Source organism: Stegastes partitus, unplaced genomic scaffold, assembly GCF_000690725.1.
Source record: "Stegastes partitus isolate 25-593 unplaced genomic scaffold, Stegastes_partitus-1.0.2 Scaffold364, whole genome shotgun sequence".
Lineage (NCBI taxonomy): Eukaryota > Metazoa > Chordata > Actinopteri > Pomacentridae > Stegastes > Stegastes partitus.
The window spans coordinates 1654-17231 of NW_007578095.1; the positions used below are offsets into that span (position 1 = coordinate 1654).

At 43.1% G+C, this 15578-nt stretch overlaps 1 protein-coding gene across 1 annotated transcript in view; it reads right to left on the reverse strand.

The window, feature by feature from the left end:
- Window positions 1-13971, reverse strand: part of LOC103359310 (protocadherin-10-like) — a gene marked incomplete at its 3' end in the record, with an annotated part of 14779 nt that extends 808 nt beyond the window's left edge. Inside the window, exons 1-5 of the mRNA XM_008284576.1 lie at window positions 11449-13971; window positions 8942-9000; window positions 8651-8769; window positions 7975-8217; window positions 4-1501 (exon numbers count right to left, since the gene is read on the reverse strand). Of these exons, the coding sequence (XP_008282798.1) occupies window positions 4-1501; window positions 7975-8217; window positions 8651-8769; window positions 8942-9000; window positions 11449-13971 (4442 nt within the window). The remainder of the gene's footprint in view (window positions 1-3; window positions 1502-7974; window positions 8218-8650; window positions 8770-8941; window positions 9001-11448) is intronic.
- Window positions 13972-15578: the final 1607 nt, after the last annotated feature.

Genomic DNA, 15578 nt, shown 5'->3' on the forward strand with positions numbered 1-15578 from the left:
GACATGGAGGTGTTGGCTATCTCCTTCTCTATTATGAAGTAAACCAGATACTGGTTTTCATGGAGGTCAGGGTCAAACGCAGTGAGAGAGCTGAGCAAGGCTCCAGGTGCGTTATTCTCCATGACACGTATAGTATTAAATGACTGTGGAAACTGTGGCGCGTTGTCATTGACATCCAGTAGATGAACAGTTATTGTTTCATTGTCAGATAAAGGAGGTTTTCCTGCGTCTGTCACAATAAGCATGATTTCATATTCAGGGACTGTTTCGCGATCCAGTGGTTCAGACACTATAAGCTTGTAATGCATGGGTCTGTCTGATGATTCGTTCAGAATAAAAGGCATACGCTGATGTATAGATAGACTCACTTTTCCATTTTCTCCAGTGTCTCTGTCACTTATTCCTACCAGCGCAATGACACTTCCTACGGGTATGTTCTCATCGACTGTGTTTTTAACAGACTGTATGGTGATTTCTGGATAATTATCATTCATGTCTGTCACATGGACGACTACTTTACACTGCCCTAGCAAAGGATGCGCCCCCTTGTCTCTGGCCTCAATGTGCATCTCATAAAATTTCATATCTTCATAGTCTATAGTTCCCTTCACAGTTATCTCCCCTGTGTTAGGATTCATTGCAAATACATCTTGTGTTTTTTCTGACGTGTACAAGGTAAATGAGTACACTATCTCTGAATTCAGACCCTCGTCAAGATCTGTAGCGTTCAGCTTCATCACTAAGGCTCCTATGGGGCTGTTTTCTGTCATGTTAATGGTGTAGGTCTGCTTATCAAACCGAGGAGGATTATCGTTAGTGTCCTGCACTCTTACTATAATATTGGCAGTTCCAGAGCGCACAGGGACACCGCCGTCCACAGCAGTCAGTATTAGATTATGAACAGCCTTCTCCTCTCTGTCTAAAGACTTGGTCAGCACCAAATCCACATATTGAGTTCCGTCGCTGCCTGTCTGAATTTCGATAGTGAAATGCTCACTCACACTGAGTTTGTACGTTTTAATTGTATTTATTCCAACATCTGGATCTACAGCATTGGGCAGAGAGAACCTCTCGCCGGGTGTCGCCGACTCTGAAACGTCAAGCTCTACTCTGTCTCTTCGAAAATGTGGAGCATTATCATTTATGTCTGTTATTCCAAGCTCAATGTTGAAGATACGTAGGGGGCTTTCTATGATAACATCAAGCTTTAAAAAACAGGATGTGGGTTTCGCCGGACAGAGATATTCCCTGTCCATCTTTTCTACGATATACAGTTCCCCTGTCTTTTTGTTAAAATCTAGATATTTTTTGCTGGTGAAAATATCAAGCTTTACCTCTCGTTGCGCCAAACCTCCAGGATCAAGTCCCAAATCTGCAGCAAGGTTAGCCACAACAGAGCCCCTCTCCATCTCTTCGGCTATGGAGTATCGTGTCACAGACAAAGCACTGGGCCATGCCGCACACAAGACAAAGACTGAGGTCCAAAACGGCATCCTTTCCTCTGCAGGGAAAAGCAATCCAGATTCTCAAAGCGTTTGGTGTTTCTGATGATTTTTTAAGGTCTGACAAAATAACTTGGGAAAATCTTATATAAAACAGAAAATAAAAATATTTATGATTCTGTTGTTTATAAATGAAAGCATATCTTCCAGAAAGCTGTGTGTCCTGCACCCTTTACAAATGGGTGTGTCATGACTTTATGGAAGGAGATGTGCTATGCTTCAGTGGTCAACAGCGACACCGTGTGACAGAAACTCTGCATAGTCCAGTAATTATTTTACAGCCAGGTTTGTGGTCAAAGCCAAAATATTGCTTTTTTCAAGGATTCACCCGCGTCTTTTTTTTCTTCTTCGTCTTTTGTTTGTGTGTGTTGGTGACAGGAAAGGATTTTCAGTTTTTCCACATGAACAGTCTCAGTGTGTTAGAGCTGATTTCAGTCAGCAAAATGCCTTGTTCTTCCTCACCACGGTATATTTTTAAAAGTTAACCACATTTGCTTGTGTTTTTGTGATTCAGTCAGTGCCACAAAACTTAGAGAGCACCTCAAAGTTTACAACAGACTGATTGGAAACTTTAAAAACACACACATATTCTGCAAAATTATAGAAATATGTTTAATTAACACTTTTTTGTTAACAAATTATGTTGTGAAACTGGTCTGACCTACATCTCCTCTCCTTCACAACATGCTTCATTTTCAGTGGTCTACTGAGCTTCAGTTTTGGTTTCATGCCTTCATATTCATGCCAGTTGGTGATTCTAATACTTGATGTAAGCCCACTACTGCCTGTCTTCAGCTGACAAACAATATGCACTGGGGGACGCTACAAATGTAATTATGATTTGTGTCCATGTAAATTACATGACCGGTTTTTACACAGAATTAGTTTTTATCATTATTTTAAAATTAAACAAGTAGGATATCTTTAACAAATCACCTTCAAAATAAAAAATATGTATTTCTCCAAGTAGCTAGAAATTCAATTATTACATATATTGATTTTAAACTAACTTCAGTATATATATATACACTTTCACACCTTGCCGTAGTCTGCAAAGTGCAAAAGGAATCATAGACTGGTTTCAAATGTGAACAAGCTGATGTGACAAAGGTTGCACAGAGATTGCATCTCTTAAAGTCCCCTCTTAAACCTCTACACAACTCTGAGGCTTATGAAGTATTTAAACTGTTTGACCTGCACCATAAGGCCTGCCAGGAAACACATGCAGCTGGACTTAAATCAGAAATATATTCAAACAAACCCAGTGCAGTGACATAGTGGATGGATATGACTTTATTTAAAAAACAATCTCACCCTCCTGGTTCATAAGCAGCTTCAAAAGGTGATCGACTTTTTCAGCGCTGTATAAAGTACGACGTTCTGGTCCAGTTTGAACCTAACAAGTTGACCCAGGGTCTGAAGATGAAGAAATATGTGAGGACTCTTTGGTGATTAGATTTCCCCCAGTGGTGCCTAGACACCGGTGGTGGTGCTGCCACAGAGATGAAGAATGAAGCTGAAGATGTGGACAGAGGTGGATGGGAGATTCATCAACATAACACTGAAATGACAGCTGACAGCAGCAGAACAGTTTCAAAGCACCTTGGCACTGATTCATTGAGTCTCTGAAACTCACCTGGAGAGATGAACATCAGTCTTCCAAATGGAGAGCGCTGTCTAACACAACAGTCCAAAATCTTCCACACATGATCCATCAGGTTGAGATCTGGCATCTGTGAAGGTTATAGCATATGTTTCACATTATTTTCATGCTCATCAAACCACTTAGTGCCCCCTCGTGCCTTCTGGAGAGAGGCATCGTCATTCTGGAAGAGACTGGCTAAGTGAGCTCTGTCTGTGGATCAGAGCCTGTGATCTGGCTGACAGTGACTCCTATAAGAATAGGCATTTTCCTTGCAGGATAAAGATGATCACTCAGTATGACTTTGTACTGATTTGCAGTACATTCTAAGGGGGCAAGTCGACCCAAACTATGCCAGAAAAATGCCACTCACAGCATAACAGAGAGACAGAAAATGTAAATAACTTGAAAAAGCATGAGATAATCACTAAGCTGTGTTCTGTTATGTGTAATACAACATTGCAAGGTTGTCTCATTTCTTCCCAGTAACACTGTTATTTTTGCTTTGCATTATCTTTTATTTATTGTGTTTGTCAAAGCTATTATAAGTCATGCTGAAGTGACTCACGTTTGTTCTTTGGGCCTTGAAGACACATCGACAATGTTGATCTCCCTGCTTGGATATTTTTCTGTAGCTATTTAACATGAAAACAATCTAGACATCAGTGTTATCTGAAACAACACAAGCTTTTCATATTGGTGCACCCAATACACAGTTGTGACAGTTTTTACTACCATCAGATATCTATTCCTTGTGTAGTCTCTCTATAGAGTAAACTTCTAAGCCACAATTACGCACAACAGATTCATTGGATAAATTTTGGTTGCCAGAAAGTTACAGAAATCTGCTCTGTGTAAAAGTTTGAAAAGTTACAGTTGTGATAAAATTTTGTATGAATCTGTAATTTTCTACATTTGCACTTTTTTAAAACACTGATTTCAGTGCATACTATGCTGTTTTATAAACTATCTGTGTAACTGACTTTCAAAAACTGCTATGATCTTTATTACTTAAACATGAACAAACCTAAACACTACCCAAAATTTTAGGACAAATATGCCTAATGCTAATATTAATATTTACTTACTATGAACGTGTCTTTTCAAACCACATGTGCCCAACTCAAAGCCCATTACTTGCTAAAGTAGACTGAAGACAAGTTGAGTCCTGATGAGCTGCCTAAAAAGTCTGCATGTTGGTGTTTAAATAAGTTGACGTATCTAAGTAGAAGTAGCACTTTTGCTTGGAGACATGCAGAGATTAACTGAAAGTAAAACAGAACTCACCATGTAATGTGGAGGATCAGAATAAGCCCAGCTCCACTCTGTCACACACTAAAACAAGAGTTTAAAAGTTACTGTAGCTTTTCCAGTATCACTGAGGTTTTCAGATTACATGAGGATTTTTTTTTTTTTTTTTGTGAAGTATGAACTTCAGTGAGGTACAAAACATTTGATGAAACACAATTTCAAAAGAAGAACAAAAGTATCTTACACATAAAGTGACTGAACAAAAGAAATGTTAAGAAAAAAAATACAGCTTCAGAGCTTGAGCTCAAAGATACGATGTAGGGTTGTAGTGGTACAAATAAAATCACTTGTTTTGCTTTATGATGAGAGCTGCTGCCAGACACCAGATCAATATCACAGCAAAATATGAGGCAAGTGGAAATGTGATGGATTTTGCCTGCAAACAAAGAAAAAATAAAATCAGATTTGTAAAAACTCCAGTCTAGCATATAGGCTTGCTGCGCTTCCCTGTCTCCCTGAAATGCAATGCATACACCATATACAGATTCGCCTAAATATTTTAGAAATATCTGTTGTTTCATTAATAGGAGATGTAAAACTTCAAACTTTGGTCTTAATTCAATTAATAAAAGCTAATTATACAAATGCTGTGCTGCTGTTTGTTGCTCTAGTCTTTGTGTTTCTGCCTGACTTTCTCAAAAAAGACAGGAAAAAATAACTACATAAGTTCCTCTACCTCTCTTGCCATCCCTCTGTTGTTTTATCTCCCTCTGTTGTTTTATCTATTTTTTTCTCTCCCCAAATGCACTCAGTCAAGGGCCCTTTTGAATCTGACATTGTTTTGGTTTACCTCATTGTAACCTCTCAGCTCCACACGTCCTGATTTTAAAGTATAAAACAAATCTACCAACACTAATTTATGTTGTAACGATTCTTACTCAATGATGCCATCTGCTGGAGATTTTTGTTGTCAGCCCAGCGTAAAAATAACTGTGACTGAGGAATAATCATGAATTAATACAATTTTCTAATAGCCAGCATTTCACTGCCGTCAGAGCAGCTCCTCTTTAAAATTAAGTCTCTTAAGTTCAGTATTAAGCATCTTTTATTTGAATGGGGTTAATTACTCCAATCATATTAATCTACAAATCATTATGCAGGTATGTAAAGTGGTCTCTAGCATGTTGCTCCTGATATAAATAATATTCTTTAATGAACCCGAGCACATTTATTGAATTACTATACAAAGTACAGATTTGAGGTACTTGTGCCTTAATTTTTATTTTTTTTACATTAAAACCACTACACTTCACAGTAAAATAATATTATTACTGCTTAATCTATTTGAGTTACTAGTTGGTGCATGTTAGATATGAACATCAGTTTATAAGTTATGAAGCACTGTTGCATATTAACATACCCAACATTATTTAAAATAGTTTTTAAAAATGACCTACACCACAACCAGATGAATGTTAAAGTGCCTCTTCTGTTGTCTCTCTGAGTGCAAGCCAGGTTTAGCAAAGTTTCCTCTTTCTTTTTTTTCTTTTTTTTGTGTAAAGCTGTACTGCTACTGTTACTTAAATAAAAGGTTTCCTCCACTCACCACTGCCCTTTAAGAAAAAACACTTAGGCTCCAAGAAAATATACTTTATTCTTATCTTATCTGCACCATTCACACTTCGTGGGTTCGTTTCCTTGGCACTGCTTTGAGATGAAAGACATGGGGGTCACAGGGTGTTGAGGGTTCAAGATTTCTGAGTGTGGGTGTGTGTATTAAAGAGAGGCGCCTCCAAAGCCCTGAATCCATCATCCTGCACCGGTGTTTGTTGACTAGACGCGCCCTCTGGCGGACAAGTGTAGACATTGCAGCTGGATAGAAAACAACCGCTGGTCAACGCAGTTTCAGCACCACGACCACCGGACAGCTCCCACCAAGACGGTGAAGAGATGTGACAAGTGCTCGCATGTTTCCTTGTGTTGAGTACTGCGTTGCTGTAACTGGGAAGAAACTGGGAGACCTCATATCTTATCACAGCACTGTCATTTGACTACAATTTCCCTAGCAGCTGGCTTTGAGAGAAACTGAAACTCATGTGAGCTGATGTCTCACTTGTATGTGATGTTTCTGAATACGCTTAAAGTTGTTCTTGGTGCAGAGTCTGAGAAATACTATTACACCTCTATTTTAGGAACAGCGCCATTCTTCAGTCACCTGAAAATAAGCCAAGCTGACCTAAATATGGCTGCCCCTATGGATCACCTTACCGCAGAGAAGGTTAGCCTGCTCCCCTCCATGCTCTCTGTGGACACCAGTTTCCTTATTAGCGAAATTATTTTCAATCTGAGCCATAGGACGACCTAATTACCCCGCTCATTTTCTGGCCAGTAGCCAGCTCTCATCTGTTGATGGTAGGAACTAATTCCCTGAGAAGTGAGATGTAAAAGGGCACAGAGAGAGGGAGAAGCCACAGGCGCCCGAGCTCACATTCAGGTGTGGCATTTGGAGTTGAACCCCCCCACACTTCCCCTGACGCTTGTATCCGTGTTCGTGGTCTTAATTAAAATGGTATTTCGAGAGAGGAGGTTCTGTTTGTTCAGTTAATGAACCCCACTATTCTCTGCGGGCAAATGGAAATGCAAGCACTCCAATTAGCATATGTTAGCATTTTACTATGTTTATTCCTCACCGTGGAAAACAGCTTACCAAGGCGAAAAGCTTTCTACCCTTGTAGGAGTAGCTGTGGAACTTTTTCACCCCAAAATAATTGACTCAAGCTAATTAAACACAGATCTAGGAAACTTACATCTAAATGATTTATGCATGTAGATCGACTGGACCTGGGGTTTGGATGCGTGGGTTGGGTTAGACCTTGAGTTTTATTTTAAATTACTCTTAAAACATGCATGTTTAGGAGACATAAGAAAAACCATATGAAAAAAATACTTTATTTTCATAAATGTATACAGTACATGTGTGGGGAAAACCCCCCCATCATTACAGTAGTCTGCGTCATGGTGCAGCTTGCATATACATTACCATACTATTTGTCATATTCACACAAGCTGTGTTAGCAAACACACATAGAAAATGAAAAAAAAACACCTTTTCTTTTCATATAACCAAAAAATATAAATCCTTAAGTATGTGCAAAATCATTTTCCACGAATGCTTTTCAAAACATTTTGGATGTAACTGCAGCTCCAGTTTGATTGTCTAAATAATAATAATAATAATAATAATAATAATAATAATAATAATAATAACAGACACATTGACAATGTTGCAGTGGCATGTCACATAAATAGCCATCAGACTACATTTCCCTTCAGCCTTTCAGCCAAAATAGATTGTCCATTCATGATTCCTATTTCCAAGTGAATTGCAGTTCCTCTCTACTTTTCATACCACTTATAAATCATATATTCATTATTTATGTACTGAATGTTCTCTCCCTCTGTTTTCGTATGAGGTTATCCATCACTTTAATCGTCTGTTTAGGCATTCGTCGAAATGTCAGTCATTGTACAGGTCATTATTTATCATCGCAGCCTCTCCTTGCGGGGACATCTGAAGACGTCGCTTCTTGCCAAAAGTGGAGAAGGAATTGTGGACATCCAGCTCACTTCGCTGCGCGGTGGGCCTCAGGGTGCAAAAGCCCGATGGTGTCCCAGGGATGTACACGTTGTGGTGGTAGTCAGGTGGTGGGTGAGGGTGCGGGTGGGATGGGATCGATGGCTGCTGCTGCTGGGGAGGAGGTGTGCACCGAGGAGTCCAGGGGCGAGAGGGGAGTCCGCTGGGTGAAGGAGACATCTTATAGTCTAGACATAGGGTGGAAGGAGAGGAGAGGCAATTAGTCATTATAAAATATTGACTTGCTCCTGAAGTGCTGTTGTGATTTGCATTATGTAAAGCAAAGTTTAGTGCTTTGCAATCAGGACAATGAACAATTGCACACAGTGAAAGAAGAGGTCAGCAGCAAAAAAAAAATACATAAACAGAGCTGTAGTGGTGCTGAATATAACAGCTTATGTTGGAAGTGGAGATGAGGTAAGCCTGTGCCAATAAATCACTTAAAGGAGCAACAAAGAGAAAGACAATGTCATTACATGAAAGCATGGAGGTGTGCCGTAAACAATACTGATGTTGGCGTGTGTGTAATATAATGTAAATGCAAACATAGCCATAAATTTGTGTAGTTTTGATGAGAGCTGTTTTTCATGCACCACATGAGGCCTCTCTTACCTTTCATGCCTCTCATGTGAGTACCCCAGGTCCAGTACTGCCCAGGTGCCATGGAGGTGACATAATTTTCAGGGTCCGCATGCATGGCCTTACGCATGAGGGTGCCATCCATGTTGATAGAGTTGTAACTAGAGGTAAGATAATAGTCTCTGTTAGGACGCGCTTTACAAATAATTATGAAAATGCAATATCTGTAGACATATTTACATGAGGGTTTCAGCTCATTATTTCAGCATACTTGAACACATAGTTGAACAAATGTGACACTAGTCTGACAAATGTTAAAAGTCAAAATGATACCTTTTAATAGATGAGTTCTGATTCTTTGTGAGGGTCCAGTCTGTGTTTGGCTGCTTCAGCTGCAGGGCAAAGAAATGTCAGAGTTAACTGAAAGTTACAAAGATGTAAAATGCAACACCATTTGGGGAAATATGTCTCTTCAAAAATGAGTTTGACAACAAAGGACGTCTGTTCACTGCACCCTCCTGAATCATAGAGGTCAGTGATACTCGACAGCAGCAGTCTATCACTGTGTTTGTACTGAAATGGAGACATGACTCTTTTTTCTGATGGATCGTGGCTGCCGCCCTGTGGATGTTTGGCAGAAGACAATTTTTCAACGCCGAGGTGCTTTTGCCTTCAGCTACGGCTCGCCTGTCACTTATTTTTGCTTTTCTCCTCTGTGGCGCAGCAGGAAGGGTGAAGGAGAAGCACCCGAGTGATATTTATTCCTGGTTTGAGTCCCATAGTATGGATTGCACGCTCCATTAATTCACCTAAAGTTGTTAACAAGGAGAATGCGACGTAAGCGTATTATTAGAATCGGTATTCAAAATACTCTCCTCGCCAACTACGCACAAAACCAATTAGAACCCCACCGGGATGAAACGAAACATGATTTTAATCTTCAAAGGAAACCGTGCCAGGGAGGAAATTAAGAAAATTACACACGTCATTGTTTTGTGGATTTTATGCATCATTTTACATTAATATTTGCCTGATGCTCCTCGAGCAAGGTTTTTAATTAAAAGTCTCACAGAGAGCCTTGAAAAGTTTGCGGCCCTTGCAGCTGTAAGTGCACCACCCAATGAAAAGCTCTGCACGCATTTATAGCACGGCGCACATCCACGCACCTGACTGTCCTGGGTGTTTTACACGCTTGGAAGTGTATTTAATCTCCCTTTTCACCTTCGATTCGTCAACTTAAGCAGGCCTAGGCGCTCGCTTTATGCTATGCCCAAATACCTTCAGTGTGATTCGTCTTTCGTGTGTCACTGACGACCTCACAGCGACTCACGTGAGTGCGCTGAGGGACACCGCTGGGTGAATTAGTGGAACCAATTAATAATAGGAAGGACACTTTCCCCTGAAGGAGTATAGCTGCGGGCAGAATAATCACCGTGACCTCGAAATCCCTCTGGTGGCCAGAGGTGTATGTGCCAGTGACCGAAGTGACATTTCTCAGTCTGTCTGGTGGAGTCTGGTGTCACGGCTCTCAGTCTTTGTCCCCCCTCCTGCATTTTGATGAAAACGCGGAGACGAAAATCAGTATTACGCACACATTTACGGTCCGCTGCTCCGTCTATTAGGATTAGAAAACACCGGTGTAGACGTCCTGCCTCTGTAAATTCCTTCTCTCCTTGTCTCCTGTCTTGCCCCCTTCTTCTATCTCACCCCCTCCTCTTCCCCACCCTTGCTCGACAAATATGAAGCCACACATCTCTCTCTCTCTCTCTCTCTCTCTCTCTCTCTCTCTCTCTCTCTCTCTCTCTCTCTCCCTCCCTCTCTCTCTCTCTCTCTCTCTCCTCACATTCAGAGGACAACGCCGGGGCCGATCTACAGGCTGTCCACGTCTCAGTCCAGCCATGTCCTTGCACCCCCTCCTTCTCCTTGCCCCCTCCCCTCCATGTCCTCCCCTGTCTCCCCAAAACCAGCCATTTGCCATTTTTCATCAATAATGGACAGCCCCCCTTTGCGAATACGCCACATTGTGTGCGTGGTATAATGGTTCGGTCGTGGTTGTGCCCTTGAGGCATAGTTAGTGAGGTTATCTGTCCTATATTGTTAGTTTGAGAACGTGGAGGCGTGTGACATACCCGGCTGGTCGAACAAGAAAGATTAATTCAAACACCTGCCATTTCACCTTGTCTGTCACGTACATAACCTTGACTTTTTGTTCAAACTCAGGTGGATGCGCTGGAGGCAGGTGTGTGTGCGCTGCCTCACTGCATGGAAACTATTTGGCAATGACACTGGACCATTCTCGCAGGTCACAATCTGATTTAATTAGTTCACGAATCACTATTAGTGAATGCTTGAATTGTTACCAAGCCTGAACAGAGGAGTCAGCTTGAACCACATCTCCTTTTCCTCTCACACAGTAATTGACATCTCACTTCATTCTAAGACACGGTTTTTTGCACAGCATATGCTCCTCGCAAGATGGTGCTTTACACTTTCATTAACATGTCAATTAAAATGTAATCTCACATCGTCTCATTTCATTTCCCCGGTGCAAAACATTACCATAGGCAACACAATTAGAATACATTATTGCCACAATTATTTTATATATTTAAAAAAACACAGCAGAGACGACATACTGTGCAACACACGAACAAGAAAGCAGAGAGGCAAAAACACGACTTTACTCAGTGTTTGCTCAAGTTGAGTTTAAAGCTGTGTGATTTGACCTTCATGGAGGAATGTCACAGTTATCAGATAGAAAACTAAGAGGGATTTAATTATGGAAATGAGTGAAGCAGACAGATTTAAATGGCCAACGCTATATGCTTATTTCACCATACCTCATTGGGAGTAGTTGCTCCGTTGTTCACAGATGCGCTCCGGCTTTGCGCGTTCCACGAGTTTTCTGCGCTCTTTGCCTCGTTGTTCCTCGGTGTGCTGCTCGGGCTGCACGGCTTCAGAAACATAAAGTCACTTTTGGCTGATTCGGGGGTCAGACACACTTTATAACAATATGACTGAGACAGACTGCTATTTCCATTCACCTCCATGCAGTTCGTGGGCACTTTGGCGGCGGATGAAATCTGCAGGTTGAGGTTGGATTTTTTAAACACCTCCGGGGGCGGCTCCGGCTGAAACCCCCCGCAACAGCAGCAGGCTAACGGGGGCAGGTTGTACCCGCTGAGGGTCTCGCTGTCCTTGTAGCACTTGACCGCGGCCAGCACGATGATAGCCACCAGGAATATTAAAGATATTGTGCTCAGTGACACGATCAAGTAGAGAGCGAGGTTCGAGGGTGGCTGGGGGCTGAGTGTGAGGTCTCCGAAATCTGACAGCGACTCCGGCACGCTGTCTACTACTGTGAGGACAATGGAGACGGTAGCGGAGAGCGGCGGCTGTCCGTTGTCCTTGACTAGTATTACCAGCCTTTGTCTTGTTGCGTCTTTTTCCACTAAGCGGCGAATAGTCCTGATTTCGCCCGTGTACAGAGCCACACTGAAGAGCCCCGGGTCTGTAGCCTGCAACACCTGATAGGACAACCGGGAGTTCTGCCCCGCGTCTGCGTCTAACGCGGTTATTTTGGTAACCAGATACCCCGCGTCTACTGACCGCGGAACAACCTCTGTGGCCACCGTGCCGTTTTTGGGCAGCGGGGATACAATTACAGGTGCGTTGTCGTTCTGGTCCAAGACAAAGACGTTCACTGTGACATTACTGGCGAGAGGAGGGAAGCCAGCATCCTGCGCCTGTACCAGAATCTGAAAGTTTCTAAGTTGCTCATAATCAAAAGAGCGCAGTGCGTAGATGTTACCGTTGTCAGAGTTGATTGAGACATAAGTGGACACTGGCATGCCCTGAATCTGACCCTCGAGAATAGAATAAGACAGATAGGCGTTCTGGTTAGAATCGGGGTCGAACGCAGTTACAGAGCAAATGGAAGCGCCCGGGGCATTATTCTCGGTCACATAAACTGTGTATGAAGGTTGAGAGAACCGCGGGGGGTTGTCGTTAATGTCAGACACTTGAACAAGGATTGTTTTTCTGGTGGAGAGCGAAGGAGATCCCAAGTCCCTTGCTGTGAGGGTGATATTGTACTCAGACACCGCTTCCCTGTCCAGAAACTCGCTCGTCACCAGAGTATAATAGTTTTTAAAAGATGAATGGAGCTGAAAGGGGACGGTGCTCGGGATTTGGCAGTCGACGTTACCGTTCTCTCCCGAGTCCCGGTCCATGACACTGATCACGGCTATCACCGTTCCCGGCGGCGCGTCTTCCTGGACAGGAGTGGACACTGATGTGAGGATGACTTCGGGCGCGTTGTCATTCACATCCAGGATGTCCACCAGCACTTTACTGTGCACTGCCACAGCCGAGGGTCCTCTGTCTTTTGCTTGCACGTACAGTTCATATACGCTGGCTTTCTCATAGTCCACGACGCCCTTCACTCGGACTTCACCCATGTACGGGTCCACGCTGAACAGTTCGCGCACCTTGAGTGGTGCGTGCCCGCTGAACGCGTAAGTAACCTCCCCGTTTGAGCCTTCATCCAAGTCAGTGGCGTTCAGCTTCAGCACCAGTGTCCCCCTCGGTGCGTTCTCCACCAGGCTCGCCCGGTAAACTGAGCGGTCAAATACAGGCACATTATCATTGGCATCTAACACTGTAATCGTTATCAACGCTGTCCCAGAGCGCTCCGGTGATCCCCCGTCAAAGGCAGTTAGAATCATTTCGTGCTTTTTCTGCTGTTCCCGGTCCAGGGGGGTGTCCAGCACGAGCTCAGCAAACTTGCTTCCATCGTTGCGCGTCTGGATATTCAACACGAAGTGTTCGTTTGCGCTGAGCTGGTAGGAGCGCAGAGAGTTGGTGCCCACGTCCTGATCCTGTGCGCTCTCTAACGGGAAACGGGAGCCGGGCGCCGCGGATTCTGTGATGTCAAGATTGAATTCGCTCCATGGAAAACTGGGAGAATTGTCATTCACGTCTAAAATCTCCACTTCCACTCTGTACAGTTCTAATGGGTTTTCAATAACCACTTGTAAGTGCAGAAAGCAGTTCGGGCTTCGTTCGCACAGCTCCTCTCTGTCTATCTTTTCGTTGACGAAGAGAATGCCATTTTCCAAGTTCACTTCTAAATACTGCTTCTTTGCGCCGGAGACAATGCGAAACCGGCGGGCTGATAGTTTGGCCACATCCAAACCCAGGTCTTCGGCGATATTGCCCACAAACGCTCCATGCTCCAGCTCTTCGGGAATGGAGTACCGAATTTGAGCAAGAACCAGGTCCACCACACATGCACACAGAAGCAGACATATAACCAGGCCAGTCACCGGTACCCAGCTGCCTCTGGAGAGTCTGTGATCCATTTCAGCGCCGTGCGTAAAATCACCTCACCCAGACATCTTCTGCTTTATAAAGCCATTCAGCTCTACAGTTAAAGAGTGAATATAGCAGGGGGGGAAACAGGAAAAAAAAAACTGCAGAAAATCTCTCTCCAGATGTAAGTTTGTTTACATCTATGTGTATAGATAACTTTACCGAATACTTAAGATGAGATATCGGGAGGGGAGAGGAGAGTGAAAGCGCCTCTCTCAGTGTTGTGCTCCACGCGCAACGCCGGTGGTGTGTGAACGGGAAAGCTCGCGCTTTGATTTTCCAGTGTATTAGGCACTCGGAGGAGCTGGTGGGGAGGTGTGTGTGTTTGTGAGAGAGACTGTGTGTGTATGTGTGTGACAGAGAGAGAGAGAGAGAGAGAGAGAGAGAGGGGTGGAGGGGGTGGACGTAGCTCCTCGCAGCTCCGTATTGGAGGACGCAGACGCGAAGTGCGACTCTAATTACTGTAGACGTTTAACCCTTTCACATCATCGTGTCTGCTCGTCTGACCCATTAAAAAGACGAGAGGGCGTAAGTTTGACACCAGACGTCAGAGCCAGATTTGGATTAGGAGACAAATTGTGCTTTGGGGGGGGGTCGTTTTCTAGGTTGCAGTTTACCAGATGACAGTGGATAAAGATGTGTCTCCATGGTGCCTTAGAGGTCCAGGGTGGCCGTGATAGCCATTTATTTTACAATGTTTTTTTGTTTTTTTTCTTTTAGAACCCTCCATTACAGCTTCAAAGAAGGAACAAACTATTCTCCCGGAGTTCCACTTGTGCGTGTTGCGATGCAGAAAACAAAAACGCGTAGGCTTATGCGCTCATTCGCTGCGCCTCCAATGGCCCAGTGGTCACTACCAGTAGGCCCCTGGAGACTCCATAATGCTCCTTAATTAGAGCCCTTTGAAGATGAATGCCCACAACTGCAAAACAGCTCCATTCATTAATCATCACACACGAAATTGGGTTTTACCAAAAGAATCTTTGATAGGTCAGGGTATTCATTTTTAATCAACATATAAATGAGTGTGAGCTACATTTTGGTGCTTAAAATGATTACACTGACAGTCATGAACTGACGATACACCCTTACAAATACGCATTACACGACTTTAATTCACCTAAGTAGGCCTGAACATGGATCAACATAATCAACATAAAAGCAATGTCATAAAGCTTTAATCATACTTGTCTGTAATCAGGTGTTATTGTTAGGATTAGATAAATATCCCATAGGTGTTTACAGGGCAGAAAAGGCGCGCGTTAATGCTTAGAAATGGTTAGAAAAACTTCAGTCTTTGACTAGATTATAAGTGACTCTATGAGATGAAAGCACTCCCACTACTGTGTTTATGTGACAAAGAGGACAACTCTTTAGAGCGCAGCACATGTTTGCTCCGATCTAATCTTTTCCCTGTTAATCCTGGTCAGTTAGACAACCACTGAACGACAGAGAGCGGGAAGGAGAGGGAGAGGAACTAAAGGATGCCTTTGTGAATTCGGGTTCGTCTCCAGACAGACACGAGTGGCATCCTAATGTAAAACTGTGGCTTGAAATCTGAAAGTCTCTTCTTGGGACTGACGACACAGCCTTGGCC